Source organism: Thermobia domestica, chromosome 7 (assembly GCF_964235325.1).
Source record: "Thermobia domestica chromosome 7, izTheDome1.hap1.1, whole genome shotgun sequence".
NCBI lineage: Eukaryota > Metazoa > Arthropoda > Insecta > Zygentoma > Lepismatidae > Thermobia > Thermobia domestica.
The window spans coordinates 236,308,823-236,329,133 of NC_137460.1; the positions used below are offsets into that span (position 1 = coordinate 236,308,823).

At 34.2% G+C, this 20,311-nt stretch overlaps 1 protein-coding gene across 6 annotated transcripts in view; it reads left to right on the forward strand.

Annotated features, from left to right (window-relative positions):
- The window catches only part of Pur-alpha (Purine-rich binding protein-alpha), a 361,449-nt gene extending 344,486 nt beyond the window's left edge, over window positions 1–16,963 (forward strand). For all 6 annotated transcript variants that reach the window (XM_081765996.1, XM_081765993.1, XM_081765995.1 and 3 more), the window contains 2 exons: window positions 1,153–1,380; window positions 12,075–16,963. In XM_081765996.1, coding sequence (XP_081622122.1) covers window positions 1,153–1,380; window positions 12,075–12,209 — 363 coding nt within the window. In that variant the 3' untranslated portion in view covers window positions 12,210–16,963. The remainder of the gene's footprint in view (window positions 1–1,152; window positions 1,381–12,074) is intronic.
- The last annotated feature ends 3,348 nt before the right edge of the window (window positions 16,964–20,311 follow it).

Below are 20,311 nucleotides of genomic sequence, written 5' to 3' on the forward strand. Positions count from 1 at the left end.
AAATTTCGTATAAATATTCTTCTTAAAATCCTGGAATGTAGATAAGATAGTGCTTTGCGGAATCTTGGGAGAGTTTAGTGTCTTCGCTCAAGGCAAGATATCCATATATGTACGATACATTTTATAATCCCTTAAGTAAATTTGAAGGAAATTTTGTGAAATTCACCCCTGAATGGCGGCCAGGCTATGGTAAAAGTCTTCGCTAGTACCACATGTTTCTTTTGAACCACTGGAGGACAATATCTCTCTCATTCAGTATGGTTATTGCAGGCGGAGTGAGAGGCTACATTTTTGAACCGCATTATGTACAGGCTCGAAATTTGGAGTAGGTGACAATTTTCGGTACGTAAAACATGAATATCTTATTCATAGAATAAAATTTGTAAATTCTAACTTGATGAGGTGAGATAAAGAGAATATTTTTTAGACCATCAAATGAAGATCAAACATAGAGCCATTAAATTTGGCATATGAAAGTGTTTTGCTTCACGAAATACGAATCACTCAGTTTCAGATTTACAATAGGGATGTTAGACGCATATGTATGGGTGCAGGAAAGAAAAGGTGCAAATATTGACTTACGCTGATACATTTGTCTGTCAACTATTTCATAATATTTTAAACACAATATTTTAAACGATTTGAATCTATTGTAAAAGTCAGCTGGTTATACTTTGAACGTAAGAAAGCTTTAGTAACCGTTACTGTGGCAAACCTGGTGTTCTTAAAACATACAGAAATATGTAATACTTGCTTTCTTTTACTCATCCTTCATTGAGTGAATGTATTTCAACAACTTTAGTGAATATTCAAAAAATTATATTGATAAATGGAGGAAACAGCCGATTTTTAACTCTTCAATTTCCCTATAAGTACGAACGCAATGATCCACAAAGATATACTCATGCATTTTTTTTTTTTTTAATTCCTTGTGTATCAGTGTTCAAAAAACTTTAATACCCACTCGTTTCCATGTGTAATACTTTGATGCAGTGACTTCAAAGAAACAAATGCTACAGTTCTTCGTGGATAAAAATACAGAACTTCAGAAAGTGAGTGTTTGTTTGTTGAATACAATTGTCCTTTTTATTAGAAAGAAAGTAAAAACCTTTGCTTTCGTTAGATTGAAAATATGTGGTTTTCTCTTTTTAGGTATCACAAACAATCACACGTGGAGGTCCACGGTCGCAAATAGCCATCCCTGCCCAGGGCATGATCGAATTTCGAGATGCCCTGACTGACTTACTCGAAGAATTCGGCACAGATGATGGAGGGTTTAAAGGCGAACTTCCTGAAGGAAGGCACATGAGAGTAGAAAATAAAAACTTTTATTTTGATATTGGCCAGAATAATAGAGGAATATACATGCGTATATCAGAGGTAAGTGGGCTTTCCCAGCTTTCTTCCTCTTCACTAGTATAGAGAATTGTGTCATTAGCTGACATTCGGTTCGTTTCTACTGTAACTTCAGGGATCGGTTTAGGATTTCTTAAACAAAATAAAATAAGTAAAATAAAATTTAATAAATAAATTTTAAAAATCAAAGTCTAGATTCCTATTTTGCACAAAGGTAGGACAACTGATGAACAGATGTTGAAGATAAGGCAATTCCACTTTTCATGAGAAAGAAAAGAAAGGGAGAGGATTTATAATAAAGAATGAAGGTTTGTACCAGTATGCAATTGGCTTGCATGAAATCTGTACAGTCATGTGATGTGCAGTGGTTTTTATCACTGATCTTCTTGTAAACTTTAACATATCTTTCGTATAAAGCAGAGTTAACCTGCGCGAGGAGAGTTTATCTCGTTTGCCTTAATTTGATTTGATCTTCCGTTTCATTATCTTGAATTTCAGATGGTCTTGTTTTAATTGTTCCTACACGACAATTACAATAAAGATAATCAAAATTTGTTGTTAATAATTGATTTTTTTCTGACAAAAAAGGATTGTTCTGTTGCTTTAAAAAGCTCTTTAAATATCAGCTTCTCCGTTCTAAATATAGTGACTATTGAAGAATCAACTGTACAAGTTCTAAATAATATTAATACGTGTCCAGAATTTAAGGAATACCGTGAAAATGTGACACACAAATGAAGATGAAGACCGGGGGGGGGGGGGTGACCGATGCCGATCTACGGGATCGAAGTTATGAGAGAACCAACCACATGGACCATACTAAAAGTCAAATGGCAAATAGTGTAGGTTTATCTTCTCGGTTACACATCAGTCACGTTTGACATCCCAGAAACACACAGTATGGAATATTACCAATCTGAACAGTAATACAGGTTGTACAATGTGCTCCTATACTGTGAATGAGGACGTCCAGAATTTGGGGGTGGTGGATTTTGGATTGCAATTCGGCGACCAAGAGCGTCCCAGACACGTTAATTGAAATCCAGGAAATACGGTTGCCGGCCACTCCAAAAAGCGTGATATTCTCATGTTCTAGGAAGGGTTGTGAAAAACGGAGGCTTTATTAAATTTTGATGTGTATTTAAAGTCTTGTTTGTACTTAAAATTCCATTTAAGCAGTCACGTTCTATTGTACATATGAAAGGATGAAATTTCATTGTTGCACAAAGGGAATTCTTGGAACCCCATCCTCGTTTCGTGGGATACACTTTGCACTATTGGCAGTCGCTTATATTTCGGTTTCTAGAAAGAAATAGTCGGTTTTGTATAGCAATAAAGATACAGGTAATTCTATAAAAGTAGGAGTAACACATGTACACCTCGTGAATGCCTTCACCCTTCTGAAATTTTATCTATACACGCGAAATTATACTCCGCATTCATAGCTCGTTGGGTTTGCCCAATTTCTAGTCGTCTTCTAATACGGTCGGGCGTAATGTCGTCCATGTGTTTTCCTCTAATCTTCTATGCATTTGATGAAACATGCCGCGCGTAACACTTTGTTCTCAAGCTGATCTTGCATGTTCACTACTTGAAAATATAATTTCGCGCGTGATTTTTTTTCTAAGTTCCTTAAAATAGTAAGTGTGGCAATAACACATTCGAAGGGGAAAGAGTCGGAGTAGTGAAGCGTTCACAACACGTCTTGCTGTTTGAAATATTCAACTCTTATTTTGTTTCTTAATGCAATGCTACTTTCAGAGCAAAACTGTACTTCGCAGATACAAAAAAACCTTGTTGTAGTTAAAGAAAACACACACATGCTTTTCGTTATATATATATATATATATATATATATATATATATATATATATATATATATATAAAAATGTAGAAACCAAGGATGATTGTTAAAATGATCCTTAGCGATCAATACAACTGGAAGTAACTTTACAGTTGTTTCAAAACTTTATAGTTGTTTCGATAGCCGTGAGTGTAAAGTTATTTTTTTGTGCTAGGATTCAGTACTTTTGGATCTGGTTCGAATTCCACTGAGTGATTTTATTTATTTTTTTTTTATAAGAAAAAACTTCTTTATTGTTATTGATTTGCAATTTCTGATTTTATGATTCATTTCCGTCTTTGTTTCTTCATAAGATACGGTTCAGAAAATCGCTAACAGATCAGTTTGTATCTAACAATTTCACAGACACCGAAAAAATTTATAATCTCAGCATTTTTTTTTTTCTTTTTTCAGAATGCATATATGCTACTAAATTGTTACTAAAATAGGTTAAATCGTTTATTCTTTCCATTGTACAAATTGGGGGACAAAACACTCAAGAACTACTCGATGAGTTACCACTTGGTCAGGATGTAGAGGCTCAAAAATTAGGAACAGAATTCGTTCACGGAGGCGATATTGAAACCGGAAGTGATAAAAATAAACCATTACCTGTTTTTACATTAATCACTATAGAGCAAAAACTGGAATAGTGAGAAGTGGTTTTCTGCAATCAATCAAGCGTTTCAGGAATCAATTTCATCTTCATTCGTAACTCTCTACTAAAACCCAAAGTATTGAAAAATTACTCTTACTTCCGGTTTCAATATTGAGAAAATATCACGCCATACAAACCAAACTCCTTAACGTGGCCACTTTTCAATGGAACCGATGCTAGCCAACATAAACAGGTTTTTTACTGTACAAAGAAACAACATGCACAGCAATCGAAACAACTGTAGAGTTTTCCCGCAACCGTGATGATAGCTAAGGAACTCCTGAACAACTTCTTAACAACCTATGAATTCATTTGGTCGAAAAGCGTATGTTTTCTCTGTAACAAAGTTTCCTGCAGTTGCCAAGATACTATTTTGTTCTAACGAAAGAGGAGCTGAGTATTTGAAACAGCGAAATGTGAGCTGTGCTTGGAAGTCTCGTTTTTTCCTATTACTTCCTCTTCGAATGCATTCTTGCCAAACTTATTAGTTTAAGAGAGTAGATAATTCATGTGCACAATTATATTTTGGAGGAATGTACCATCCGCCAATGATTAATACGCATATTGAGGGCATATATGTCACCCACATTATAACAATGTACCACATTTGTCGTGGGGTATGACGTGGCATTTTCTGCATCCGTAAAATCGCATTTTATACTATGGTATCTCGGGAGTTTTGAAAAAATAATTTCCCTTAACTTCTGGACATGAGTATTAATATATAATACGCGTAATGAAATAATATAGATAATTATAGTTTCACTTCAGCATTAAGAGGGTTTCCTCTTTTTTTTTTTTTTTTTTTTTTTTAATTTCTCTACTGATTTATTTCTAAGCTTTCGGATCTAAAATCTTTTTACATTTTCTCAAGAAATTTGCAGAAAGAAATTTTAATAAAACACGATTAAAATTGTGTGCAAAGTAAGTTTAAAATATATATATTATACTTTTTCTAATATTTTAATGTAAAAGTCACTGACCAGGAAAAGCTCATAGAGAAAAACCTTTTTGTATGAAAAACTGCAGTCATTAATCTTAGCCTGGAGAGTTTTAAAATAAAGGCCATACAATTCTGTGGACAAGTAACGTGGTTCTTAGCATATTTTACTAATTATGTGACAGCCACTGTCAAGGAAAAAAGACAAGGAAAAGCGAGTATGGGTTCCTTCAGGAGTCAAAACCATTATTATTTAATTACATATTTTAATGTGACTGTAGCAAATCAATACTTGTGTTGAAGGCGCCCCCCAAAAAAAGCACATGACATACAGGCGCCTTAAAAAAAAACTGAAATTGGCATTCTTTTACGCCTGGAACATGTATGTAAGGAACCCATGAACATTGCGTGTTCTTTTGCTGTTTTAGCAGAAATAAATAAATAATAACAACGCCTTTTTTGCATATTCATTGTCTGAAAAAAGGGGGGGGGAGGCAAAGAACATGGAGTGAAAATACGTATACAGTACATTTACTGCCTGTAAGGAGAGCATAACCAGAGGGTGGCTAAGCCAGCTCGAGCGCCTCCACCCAAAATGTTACTAATTTCACGCTATTGTCGAAATGACCGGCTGAGTATCAGAGTAGACCAAGTACCAACAGCAATAAGATCTAACTTTTATATAAATATATATATATATATATATATATATATATATATATATATATATATATATATATATATATACACAGTACACCTAGGTATACATAGTAAGTTCGACCTTAATGCTGTTGGTAATTAGGCTACTCTGGGACTCAACCGGTCAAATATTAATGTCGTCATGGACTCCATTAATATAAATAATGTTTTTACATGTTAAACAGGAGCGTCATAGGGAGCTGCCGGCTCCAGTCCCCTATTATTGATCTATCACCTAGTATTGTTGCAGTGCAGAATCAAATTTTACAAAAACCTTAAACTATAATAAAATTTACAGACACACATTTTTAGATCTCATTCTTATCAATAATATTGCAGAAATTTCTTGCATACAAGCAGTCTCTCCCTTACAGTAATCTGTCTTTCTACGTTATAAATACAAGCAGTGTACAGTACATCTTTACAACTCCTTTCCATAGAAGAACGGTCTGAATGGAAACGACCGTCCCTCTTTAGGAACATAACTGTGTACAGCACATGTAAGTGTCTTCTTTTATCCTGTGTACTCACTTGCCAGGAACATGCTTTCCCATGTTTAAAATTCAGGCGGCATGTTTACAATTCCTCTCATTGGAGATTGAAAAGACCTTTTCGTCCTTGAGAACATGCTATATGCCGCACTTGGAATTGTCATACTTTTACCATTGTACCCATTTGCGAAACATGCTTTCATGTCTACATAGGCTATGTACAGTGCGTGGCGAGAAGTAATTACACCTGAGGAATGTCATATCTGTATCTCACATGTACATTACCTAATCCACGTATTGTTCAGCCCATGTTTTAAATATCCCACATTTATATATTCAACATGACATGTACACTCATGTCCAAAATGATTGTTGCATATCTATAACTGTCTCCTTGTAAGAATATAATTTGATAATGATTTTGCAGGGTACTTTTAATACTGATACTATGTGTATAATCGGGAAATGTATATTTGTGGTAAATTTCATAGGAAAAGAATTATAAATACAAAAATTAGAATGAATAAAACAAAATGTTGCTAAATTGACAAGAAAGTTTTATTTTCGTTTTATTGTTCTTATTTACTGCTCTTTTAACATGGAATTTGCCAGATACATGTCTTTGCCGATTATACACATACTACATCAGAAGAAATACCGGGCGAATTCGTTATCAAATTATATTCCTACGACAACATATTTATAAACACAACAATAATTTTGGACATGAATGTACATGTACACACAACAGGTGATGAACAGGCAAGTTACAGTCCACCTGTGGACTGTCCGCTCATCAAAAACGAAAACAGGCAATTTTTCATGCAAAGCTACATATTTCTATCTAAAAATATGTGCTTTCCATATGACCAATATTACACATTCACTTCCAGGCAATGTATATTGCCTATTTTTTCCAAAATGGTCATAATAGAGGTAAAAAGAAGTTTTGCAAACTTAGGATGCAGTAAATAAAAAGGCATGAAAATTACAATACTCATACTGATCAGTTAGATTAAGCCAAGATTTATTTCCAGAGTTACCTGTTTATTTCAATATATCATGAGAAATTATTCACAAATTTTTCTTTTTACGTTAAGTTACTTCGTTCATAAAAATCTGAAGTAAAATGATGTTTAATCATCTTTCAGTGAAACTTGCGTAATATGCAGATGAAATCAAATCGGAATGATGTCTTACTAAATTTTGTATAATTTAGATGAACATGACAAAACTTTAAATCGACTCAAATTCCAAGCAGTTCATAATAGTCATATTAGTCATTAAGCTGTTTTTTTCTTTCTTCAACGAAAGTACCTTTTTGTCTTTTCTTCCTTTATTTGAAATGTGTTTTCTGTATTGGAATTGTTTTTTCTTTCTATATTGGTGTAGCTGTTTTAATTCTTCAGAGAGTCTCGTACCTTGGCTTGTTACATTTCTAATCTTTTTACGTTTGAAAATGAGTGATAACTGATGAATAGATTACATAAACGTACTCCCCTCCACATTGCTTGAAGTTAGGTAGATAAGTTGTAGTATCTGCATATTTCCAAATATAAAATTCGGTTAGGAGAGAGAGATTGTACAGCATTCTTGCACACTTTGGAATACCGAGAAAACAAGTTAGTTAATTAAGATGTGTTGAAATCCCAAAGTAGAGAAGTAATTGTCTGCGAGCTTTCACGTCAGGAATGGTTTGAAACAAGGAGATTCGTTTCGCCATTATTATGTAACTTTCTTATAGGGGATGATAGGAGAACAATAGAAAGAAATGCAGAGGTTTTATTAAACGCTTGCAGGAAGAACTTAGAAGTAAGTGCAGAGAAAACTTAATACATGAAAAATCACTGTCATCACTATACTACAAATTGTGAATATGTCAAAATATCAAATAATACTTCCGACAAAATGGGTAGTTTCAAATATCTAGGGTCAATACTAATAGAACAAAACCATATTCACGAAGAAATTAAATGTCAACTTTAAGCAGGGAATTCGTGTTATTATTCAGCTCAAAATCTTTTGTCTTCGCGAACTCTGCCAAGGAATGTGAAGCTTAAAATATATAAGACGATAATCATACCTGTTGTGCTGTATGGTTGCGAAACATGATCGCTTACTTTGAGGAAAGAATGCAGACTGAAAGTATTTGAGAATAAAATCCTGAAGTAAATATTCGGACCTAAGAGGAAGGGGGAATGACAGAAACTACATAATGAGGAACTGCATAATTTTTACCGTTTATCAAATATTATTAGAGTCATCAAGTCTAGGAAACACAAGTGGGAAGGTCATGTAGCCAGAAAGTAAGTAGGAACGCTTTCAAAATTTTAGCTGGAAATCGAATCGGAAAACGATTATTAGGAAGACGAAGGTGCAGCTGGGAGGACAACATTGTGATGAATTCAGCAGAAATAGGAATACAAAGTAGAGACGGGATCCAATTGGGTAAAGACAGAAGTCAAAAGAGAGCTTTAGTGAATGCGGCATTAAACCTCCGGGTTCTATAGGCCATAGAGTTAGTTAGTTAATTTAATAAAGTTAGCTACGTTTTCACTTAGCTTTCGTTGAGTGTGCCAAAAGTCAACTTTCATGAATAAGTACGAACTTAATATTGAATGTTAGTAATTATGACAACGAAAAATACATTTCGCTTAAAAATTAATGAAAGAGCAAATCAACATAAGTATTAAAGAAAAATATGTAGGCCCTCTCTTACACACGTACATTTTCTTAGATATTTTCCTGAATACGTCCGTAGTTTACAGATACGTGTATTCTTGTATGCAATTTCTTGTGCATGAATACATATAATAACACTATCCATGACATTGGATTGGATATTGAACAAAAAAAATACTGACCAAAGCTTCAGCAAACATTGTATTATAAACCATAATGTGTTACAGTTTCGGATATCTATCATATCCTTCATCAGACGCTATAGAACATAAATAAAGATACACACACACACACATATATATATATATATATATATATATATATATATATATATATATATATATATATGAAAAAGTCTTAAATTATATTGGCTGAAGCCTCCAATCAATCCCGTAGGTCCCCGTGTCCATTTTCCAACCAATCACGTGCCGTCATTTTTGGTCCTTATAAGGACCTTTTCCAATTTCATATACCTGTCTATGCTATCCAAAAATTCTCTTTATCTCCAATACTTCCGTCTTTTCCCAGTTAATTTCGTGATTAGTCTGCTTAACATATTTGTATATCGCATTGGTTTCTTTCTTCCTCCTCACATTATCTTTATGTTATATTCTTTCTTTCATTTTCTTCCCCGTCTCCTACATATGACATATCGCAGTCCCCACACCATACCCTGTAGATGACTCCTTCTTCCTCTTCATTCATCTTCTTGGTGCCTTTTCTATTCTTCTTTATAAATCTCAATAAGTTTTCTCCACTCCTTCCATAAGCTCTGACCCCTTCTTTCTTCAATAACTTTTCTTTGTTTCTTCTCCTACGCTTTATATACTATGACATATTCCACTTTCATCCTCTTCTTTCTCACTCTCTTCCTCCTCCGTTCTTCTTCCATCTCTGACTCCTTCCTGCAGTAACCGTTCTTCTCTAACTGTCTGTAGAATTTCTCTGTGCTCTCCTTCCTTCCTCCCTGTTTGTCCTCCAGCATTTCTATTCTTCTTATCATACTAGTTATGAAAGACTAGTACTCCTATTAACGTCGCTTCTCTCTCTTGTGGCAGAACACCCCCGCCGAGCACTCCTTCTGATACCACTTCGTAACCAGCCCCTCTCCTTGTTTTATTATGGACATGTCTGGGAAGTTTATTCCTCCATTTTCTTCCAACTCCAGGTCCAAGCTTATGCCTTTCTGTTTATCCTCCACTATATCCTTGAACTTCTCCAATTGTCTCCTAGTCTCTTTCCACAAGCCTAGGCAGTTATCCACATACCTGCAAAATTATTAAGTTTTTCCCCTTCTTCTCTCACCTTTTTCTCCCATTTGTTTGTAACTATTTCTGCCAGTACTGGGCTCAGCCTCGAACCTATACTCAGTTCTTATCTTATTTTTGAGTTGAGTTGAGTTTGAGTTTATCGTCCCCTTCAGCAGCAAGGCTATATGAGACGTGGACCTACCGATTAACATGGAATCCGAACCACATGAGCTCCCGCCGGAAATCGAACCCGGGTCCCCCGCGCCAAAGGCGCGTACGCTAACCGCTTAGCCATGGAGGAGCTCTTTATCTTATTTTTACCACCTTTTCCCATATTATGCAACAACTGTTTTTCTATAGTACGTTCAAAGCTTTAAGCATCTTCTTTTTATGTAGTAACATATTCTAACACATTATAGTTTAAAATACAGTATGTGTTGAAGCTTAGGTCAGTATTTCTTTTGTTCAAAAAACATATATATTAGTCCGTGTTAGTATTTTTGTTTTACTCTAATTCGTTTCCAACCTCACCCACATTAGCGAAATTCTGCGTTTTCACTGTTAAGAACATATTCACAGTTACAGTTTATTCTATAAAATAATATATATAATTAATAATAATTAAAACTTTTACTGTTATTAACTGATTATACACAAATTCTAAACTAGGTCAGTGGCAAAAGATATATAATATACACTGCGAAATATCTGATGCTGGAGTCGTGGAACGTCTAGTAAATGAAAACTTTTTGTATTGAGCACGGGAGTTACGGAATTTGTTCTAATATTTCTAGGACGTATTTTCTGTTCCAGAACTGTAACATAATTCTGTGAAGCATATAACTAGTGTCTGCTCAAGCATACGTGCTAACCATTTTAGTATGACTGAAATAATATGATTGCCTGAAGCTATCTGTGCGTTTGTTCTCATGCGCTATTCCACGATGTGGCCTTTATGGTGATGAGGAACGTGAACTCCAAACAAGCGTCTGTATTGCTTCACTTTAGATCTCTGTTAAGAGCAGTCATCCAGGGGAGTGTGTATTTAAATTATACATTTTGTTACTGTGGTGATGATTACCTACTTTCTACTACCTAAGTACGAGGTGTTACCGTAAAGTTTTAATTATTATAGTAAAAAAAAAATATTAGAATACAGGGAGTGTTGTGATGTGTAGTTTTAAACCCCTCTCTATGTAGTCACCACCCAGATTTACTCATTTCTCCCAGCGTTCCTTTACGAATACCGTCATTATAGAAGTCTGCATATTGTGTTTTAAACAACTTTTCTACCTCATGAATGACGTCATCTGCGTTGTCAAAATGGCGACCACGCAACGGTTGCTTCATTTGGGGAAACAAGAAAAATTCACTGAGTGGAAGGTCGGAAGAATAAGGCGGACGTTGCAATACCTGGAAACCGTACGCCCTTGCTTTGTCGACAGCAACGTGAGATGAATGAGCTAGTGCTTCTGAAAAGGTGTCAGCAAACGAGGAACCCAGTGCGCACATACCTTAGACATGTGAAGTTCGTCATGGATAATTTTCCATACATTACTAGAACTGAGACCAGTCTCATTCATAACGTTTGGAGGGTTACACGTCTGTCTTCAAGAATTAAACACCACTTTCTTCACAGTGGTCGCATCGTCCGTCAGGGATGGTGTTCCAATCTTGGGTCATCTGTGAGGGACATATGACCAGTTTGGAATTTCCTTTTCCACTTTACAGTGGTGTCATAAGATGGACACTCATTGCCATACACAGTCTTCATCTCGTCATGTCTCGTCAGTCTTCATCGCCTCAATCTTACCCATCTTGCACTTTGGTTACTTTTGTTATACCCTGTAAAAAAAATAATAATCAATAAGAGCTAATATTCTTAACATCATGCACATAAGAACCAAACATAACACTGGTAAAATTTCATCCTCATATCTTAACTTCTAATGATAATTAAAACTTTACGATACCCCCTCGAATAATGTAATCATCAAAACTGTTATATTTTTCCCGTGCAGTGCCGGGTATTTCAGTTAGTGTGTTATTTATTTTGTGTGTATGTGTATAAATATAGGTATTTTCACAGTCTCTCTGTTCTTATGCATTTCTTGATTATCGTATCAATAACAGTTGCATTTTCTCTCTCTTGTAGGTGAAGACTAATTTTCGAACAGCTATCACCATTCCGGAGAAGTCATGGGCACGTTTTCGTGACATATTTGCAGACTATGTAGAAAAAATGAAAGAGGGCGAGAAATCGGTGGCGGAAGGTGGTTCAAGCAAGTGAGTGATAGTCTAGCGCTCGCCCGGTGATGGGTGGTCTCAGCCCGAATCCCAGTGCCAGGACACGTGAATACAAAATCTAGGGACATGGGCCATTTGAGTAAGAGTTACAAATTAAAATGAGAAACAGGTTTAATATTGTGGAAAGGTAACAAGTGTTTGACTAGGACCTCCAGGTTTGCGCGTTTTTTGGTGTTAAACAAAAATAGAGACAAGTGCGGAAATTGCAGTGCGCTCGACATCTGTGTGTGTGTGGGTAAGGACCGACCAGCCTGTCTCCCTTCAGCTTGTGGTCCCTGAGGCATATAAAGCTGCGGCACCAGGTCGACGTCGAACGTTGGCCCAGCTAGCATCAGGTCCTTTCCTTGTTGAACAAGGGCCAGGAGCTGTTGGACCGGAAATGGCGTGCTCAGCACCCTAGTGGGATCATAAACTGTAAAAAAATAAACAAACAATAAAAATTCCCCTGTTGTGTTAGAAAGGTAGAGCCAAATTTTGATTATATGTTGTGTAAAAAGAAGCAGAGTTTAACAGTGTTGACGAGTTCTCGGGTGTCGAAAAGTGTATACAGCAGGTCTTTAAAGACTTTAAACAAACGAATTGAAGAAAGAAATTGATTGGCGTTCCCTTCCTTGGCGAACAATCCCTGTGAATCAGATTCTCCTGATAAGAAATTCAGCGGACATCTCAACATGAAACCGACTGCCATAAATGAAAGCTGCCTGGAGAAGAAAACAAAGAACGTTCAGAAGATTTGGAAACAAGTATTGGGCTATGGACCACCATTTGGATTTTGTTTCTTTGTTAGTGATTCTTTGCAGGAAGTTTGTTTCGGTGTTTTTATTGAAGAAAAACAAAACGTGTCTTTCACAGGAGAACAGCAAGAAATATGCTTATTTACCAAAACAAAACAAACAAAAAATACAAAACAAAGACTCTTTTTGTTACTTGAATCCAAGCCAAAGCTAGGATAATTACCACTTTGTCCTTTTCCAGCAGCTCAGCTATTATGATTGAATATTATATATATATACATATTAAAAGAAACAGCACGCTAGCATTTCGGCATTTGTGAAAGGGGGGAGGGGCTTCAAAAAATCCTTCGTGACTTAGGTTTTTATTGCAGTCAGAGTTATAACAAAATTGAACTATCAGTGGCTATTAATTATTTTTCTTTACGATTTGTTTTTATACGAAAGAGAGATATTTAAAAATAATATATAAATATAAATATATATATACATATATAAATGTGTATATATATATATGTATATATATTGGTTTAGCTTTAATAATTACAAGTTGCCATGAAACTTGAATCTGTATTTTTTTTTCTTTTTTTTTTGTGACTTTTAAATGTTATTAACTTTAGGACATGAAGATGTTTCAAGTGGCCACTGAGTATGACTAGTGTTCCGTGTGAGGTGGTTTCTATTTCATTATCCATGTTTTTTGATTGGAGCAAAAAGAAAAAAAAAATATTTAAAAAATACAACACACCTTGTGTAAAGTTTTGAGGTTACTAGGTTCTGCCTGTGGATAGCTGAGCAAGCAGTGAGCATGGTGCTATCTAAAGGCATGACTTGAGCCGTTTGTAGATGGTCATTGTTAAGGCTTAAGTGTTTAGAACATATCGAAAGTTCAACAAAAGATTAAAAAAAAAAAAAAAAAAAAAAGGGAAAAAAGTGTGTATAGAAATATTTCTTTCTTTAGCATAAACACTGCCATTTCCAATTTTTGTGAAGGCGCGAGGACAGTTTTCGAGTTCCATCAATTTGATTTTTTAAAAAAAGATTATGATGGGCTCGGAATTTCAAAGTTTCTTCAGAATAGTCAATGGTAGGAATGCGATGTTACTCTTGTTATCTTGTTATTGCAATTGAGGGTTGTCTTGTTTTTGTGCGAGGAAACCCCAGGAAAATGTAACAAGAATGCACACATCTATGTGTCCATATGTGTGTGTGCATTCGGTAAAAAAAATTAAAAAATGTTTTTAAAAAAAGAAAAAAATATGGAAAGTGTTGTGTTATTATTATGATTTTAATTTATGTTGAAGCAAGAGAGATGATTTTATATCTTAGTAGAGGGATGGGGATAAGTGCATGTGAATAGATAATGGGGGAAAATGTGTTACCTTTTCTTGGGCGTTTAGAGTGGGTGCTATTAGTGCATAGAGAAAGCCAGACACCATGTAGAGGGTCTAGTAACTTGTGAGGTGTCTGTAGGGAAATGAAAAGTGCAGTGGCTCCGACTGAGGCACTGGGCATTTTTTCGTAGGCCAATCTTTGTCCTGAAAGTCCAGGATATAAAAAGATTGAGCTGTTTTATCCTAGTCCCCTCATGACATCTTGGTAAAATAAAGCAAAAAAGAAAAGAAGAAAAAAATTGAGGGACGTTATGATCAAAAACAATGGAAATAGTTTATTTAAAATATCCGTGCACAGAATAGCATGACCAGTTCTGCCTATTGTGGTGCTTAATTTAAAATAAAAAGAGTCCTGTATTGATGAGTAATTACCAGATTGTTTACTGGTATTTCACCAACAAGAGACAAGTTATTATTATTATTATTATTATTTTGCCGATTTTTGTTTTTCTTCTGTTCTTTCCTTCTATTCAAATGTAATATATAAATATTATTTACTTGTATATACTAAATTTTAAAAAAAGAAAAATTAATTTTATGTAACTTAGAGGTTTTTAATCTGTGTACAATTCTCTGTGTGTTCTTCCTTCAATAACACCTTGTTCGTTTCCTACGATGGGAAGAAAAAGATCAGAATTTTAGTATTGTTATATAAATTATTAGTTTATTTGTGATTGGTTTCTCTCTCTCTTTCTCTCTCGTATATATATATATTTTCTGACATCCATATGACAGTATAGGAAGAAAGTGCAAATTGTGATGTAGATAATTTCTTTTAGATCCGAAAAACAAAAACTATCGTGGAAAGAATATCAGTGATTTAAATGTAAAAGTAATCTTGTTACAACAAACTCTGTAGTAAAATTAATGGGGTGGTTTTGTTATGCGAAATTAATTCTACTGACGTTCTGAAACACAATTATAATATATATTCTGTTTTTGTCCCTGTGTTTGGCCTAAACTATCCATATATATATTTTTTTAAGTCTTTCGCGGCAGTCGTATTATTACATTAAAAAGAAATGAATAAATAAATTAGATAAATTTAAATTACTGATAAGTGTAAAATTATAATTTAGTTCATTGATACAAATTGATAAAACGTATTGAAGAAAACGGTCTTCTGACTGAAATTAACAGACTAAAACAAAAGATTTAATAGAATGAACGTATTTTAATTTTGGACAAGTAATTTTATTCAGAAAACGTGGATGGTACTTCATCTAATTTAAGGGAATTACGAAAGTTAGCTAGTTTCATAGAACAAATCTTGGTTAAGTATATATTGTAATTATGTCTAATGATCCGTATTTAATGATATGTTAAGTATAATAATTGTATTTCCAGTAATATGAACGCAATTTCTTCACTTGAGGGAGAAAGATGTCGCTTTTACATATAACAGGATTGCAATCGTGTTCAAGCACTGCAATTGTAATGAGTAACGGAAGTACTAGTCATCTTAAAATATTGTCATACTGTAATTTCGGAATAACTTTATTTCTTTGAACCGTTGGTGACAGCGGTTTTGGATTATTTTCTATCTCAGAAACATGAAGTCTTTACACCATTTCATTATGTTGTAAAATTAAAATAATTCACTAATTATGACTGAAATTTACGCTCTTATTTACAGTTCTAAACTTCCATTGTTGTGTGATACATGGAAAGTTTACTTCTTAAAATTAAGCATCTCCAGACTGATGTTAGCTCTAGGACTAGAAACAGTAAATTAGAACATAGGAATTTTTGAATAATCTGTTATTCTAAATCAAAATATTGGTTAAATAAGCGACTGCTGCGTAAGACATTCCTTCCAGCTTCCTTGTTAACCAATATAGTCATCCTTGTTCAGCTTAACTCGACCTGCCCGGAGGGTCGGCCGGGGCCTTTATACTGGCTTTGATGGATTTGTATTGTAGGTCATAAACTGGAAACATAAAAAAAGAAATATATATATACATATATATATATATCCTGCTGCCTGCTTCGTTTTGAAGCTTATGTTGAGAAAATAAGAACAGACCCACCTCAAAGACTTAAAGAGAATTAAAATAAAAATAAAATTCTGTAACTGCCAATGGAAGAAAGCATTTAATACACGTGTTTTAACAAATAAAGTAACATAAAAAATTGTGTGTCAGTAAGTGCCTTCATAACATTTTTTAAAATAATGAATCAATTGAGCCCAAATTATTGAGCTCAAGACGTCGGCCTGCTTTTTTTTTTTAATTACCCATACTAAAACCAAAATCAACAAAAGCCCGTACACTGTGATTAAGTAATCTCCTGCAGATAATTATGACACTCGTCTGTAGAAAAGTCAAAACTTCACCGTCACTTGTGATCATTGTAATTGATGTTTCCTTCCTAAGAAAAATCTATATGGTTTCGCCAAAAATAAAATTAAATTCACAAGATTGGTTAAATTTGACTTTTCTGCATTTGCTGAACCTCGACGGTCAAACTTGAAAATTCAGAAATCACTGTTTATATCAGAACACAAGATTCTGCAGGTTATCGGTTTGTGTGTATGTGTGTGCGCGCGTATGAATGAACAATGGGATGAAAATGGGGTTTATATTAAAAAAAAAAAAAAAAAAAAAAAAAAACTACAGTTTTAATCTTTCACATTGGAAGATTTGTAATTGGTTTTGCAATCTGAATCCCAATGTGATTGCATGTATTTACAAGGAAACAAATTAAGCAACAAAAAATGTATAAAGCTAAATGTGTGACGTGTGTTTGCACTCACAGAAATATCTATGTATATGTTCGTTTTTTCTTTATATCGTGGAACGTATGATACACCTTCCAAGTTCGGGGAAACAAGCAGGGATTACAAACAGAAAGACCCATAGAACTATGTGCGATATTCCCCACACACTATTTCAATTTGACGTTCGAGTGAATTTTTCTGAAAAAGTTCATTTCAAACGTCTTTATTTATTTATTTAATTATTTTTTTTAAATAATTGAATATGTCATCCAAGTATCTTACTGCCAAGCCAAACTGCCACTTCTTCGTGAAATAAAATTTAAGAAAAAAAAATAAAAAATAAATAAATGTTGTGAAGAAAAAAGAAAATTTAGACAGTAATTTTTCAATGTTACTAGTTTAGGTAAAACTGTTAAACAGACAGTAGTGTTCGTAGACAAAGAAGTCAGAAAATGATATTATATATATATTAATATATAACTATTTGTCTGCTTATAGGGTGTCTTAACCAAAGCAGTTTAAACAATCATCTTTACTCTCCTTCCAAAAAAATAAAATAAAATAAAAACGTATTTGTAGATTGTTCACAAGACGCCACTGTGCGATTGAGAATTGCATAGTGGTCGTGTATGATATATGTGAATCTTTCGTCATGTAGAGCTCTATGAGAGAAAGCAAAATGATGTCCTATTAAGAAAAGAAGTCAGAAGATAAAGTATATAATATATATATATATATAACAAAGAAAGTTGTTGACCTAAGGATTTGTTGTAGGGCAAACTGAATGAAAATATATGGCTGGTTCCACAATATTGTTCCTATCTTAGCATGGACTCTTGATTCAATACCCTTCCCATCTTTCTTTATTAACACCAAAAACAAATTAAGAAAGCTAACAATAGGTATAATGATCGATATACGTGGTAAATGAAAGTTATGGCAAAAGGAAACAAAGCATTTTTCGTGAAGAAGGAAAAAAACGAGGATAAAAAGTTTATGTTTTCCTGAAGTTGGTTCGACACACAAGAATGAACATACCATATTTCCCAGTGTATAAGACGCACATTTTTCCTGTGAGAATAAGTTTTTTAAAAAAAATGCATTTTATGCTCCGATACAGAATATTGTGATATTTCAGTTTCAGTAAATTTTTTTCCGCATCTGTTGTTTGATGTCTTCGAGTGCTTGCGGTGTGTAACAGTATTCTATTTTCGTATAGTTTAATGACTCAGGAAATGTGATTTGGATGCAATTGCGTATATACCGTTTCACCATATATGTAGTTTTCGCTAGACACGTGGGCCACGGTGGCTCAGTGGTACTACAGCGTTCACCTCTGCTGCATGGGGTCTCTGGTTCAATTCCACTCGCGTCAAGTGAACTTTGTAGTGGACAAACACCGTATGCATGGGTATTTTTGGGCTTCTCCCACTTTCTTCATTTCATTCATTTCTCATCGTCACCGTCTCTCTTAACCTAGCCGGCATAAGCGTGGAATATAAAACCTAAAGATTTCATTTCATTTTCTAGTTTCGTATAGTTTGAAGACGCAGGAAATGCAATGTGAATGCAATCACTCATATACCGTTTCACAGTATAGCCTATGTACTTTTCTTTGGACACGCCTGCGCTATAGACATTCCCAGACGTTCATATCACTATATTTAAAGAAAATATCATCATAACCTATGAAAATATATACCGTATTTTACGGTCTATAAGACACTTTTTCTTCGAAAAATTGCCTAAAAAATTCAGGTGTGTCGTATACTCGAAATTAATATAAAAATGTCCAATGCCGCGGGAAACCTATCTCTATCTGGCAACATTGGATTCAATTGGCAACAGCAGTGCACCGATGCGACGAACATGAGTTGCGGGCATTCAGAAGCTTGCTAACACTGCTTTTCTCCCGCCCCACCATCAGAAACCCAGAACCACAGACTAAAATATACAGACCGTAAACTGCGGAAAACTGGGAAAATATTACTGTATTTTAAAACAAATGCTTATAGATTAAGGTGCGTCTTATAGCTCGTAAAATACAGATATATATTGTTGAAAATTGAATACAGAAAACAGAGTACGTCTTACATGCCGTTGTGTCTTATATACTGGTAAATATTGTAGTTAAAACAAATGCTCAATAATGAGATTAATTTACTTGTATTTCAGGGAAGAAAGAATCTTGTAGTGGCTACGAGTTGAAGTAATTACTTTTTTAGGTTAGTATTAAAGTCTAAAAATAAAGTAAAATTTCGACAGTTTTTAATCAATAGTTTCATTAATACATTATTATGCTGTCATACTTTTTACTTAATTTTTAGACTTGTAATATATTACATTTAAAAAAAAGTAAAAAGTAACTTTCCATTCATTTTTGGTATCAAATACTGGAAAAAAAAAGAAAGATAAAAAAGGAAAAGAAACTGTTGCCGAGAATTTATGAATATAACTAATGGTTTATGATTCTCTCTAAATTGTGACCTGCCTTATCGTCAGTGTCTGCATTTGATTGTTGGTTTCCTTATGGCATGACATGTTGAAGTGCTCATTTTTATTAGTTTTTATTAGGAAACAAAACGTTGCAATCATGAAGTTAGTTGGCACCGACAAGTCTTCAAACTAAAATTTTAACTCCGAAAAGAAAGACTATTTATCACTCAAATATACCTTCAAAATAACAAATATTCTCTCGATATTCGTAACCCACTAGTAAAGAAATATTTACGTTTTTGGTAAATAAGATAAACAATATGACGAAAAGTGTTGAAGCAGGGTTTTCAGAAACACCACCATTATCAGTATTTGTAGACACTAACATTTTTCAGTGTAATATTTGGCTGTGCATATTCGTAACTTTTCAGGTGAGTTTATACTTTTATAGTTACTCTGACGTACTGTAAGTTTTAAGGTCTGACGACATAAATTATGAAGCACTTTGATATTTATGAGAGAAGTAATCTAAATGGAGGTAGTTCGTATGGACAGATGTTATGAGTTGAATTAAGCTTTTCATCAATAGACACTCGTATAGTCTGCACAATCGCCAGCAAAAGTGTATACCGTAACCACTTACATGCTCTTTATAATAACTTCAAAACTATTTTATGTACGGGGTGTGTTTTTGAAGTAAGTACCGATATTGTTTACAAAAATAAGCAGAAGATTATTGAAAACCTTGTCGTAACGGAAAGCTATGTTTTTTATCCCTTAATCATAGAAGAATGCCGCACATCGT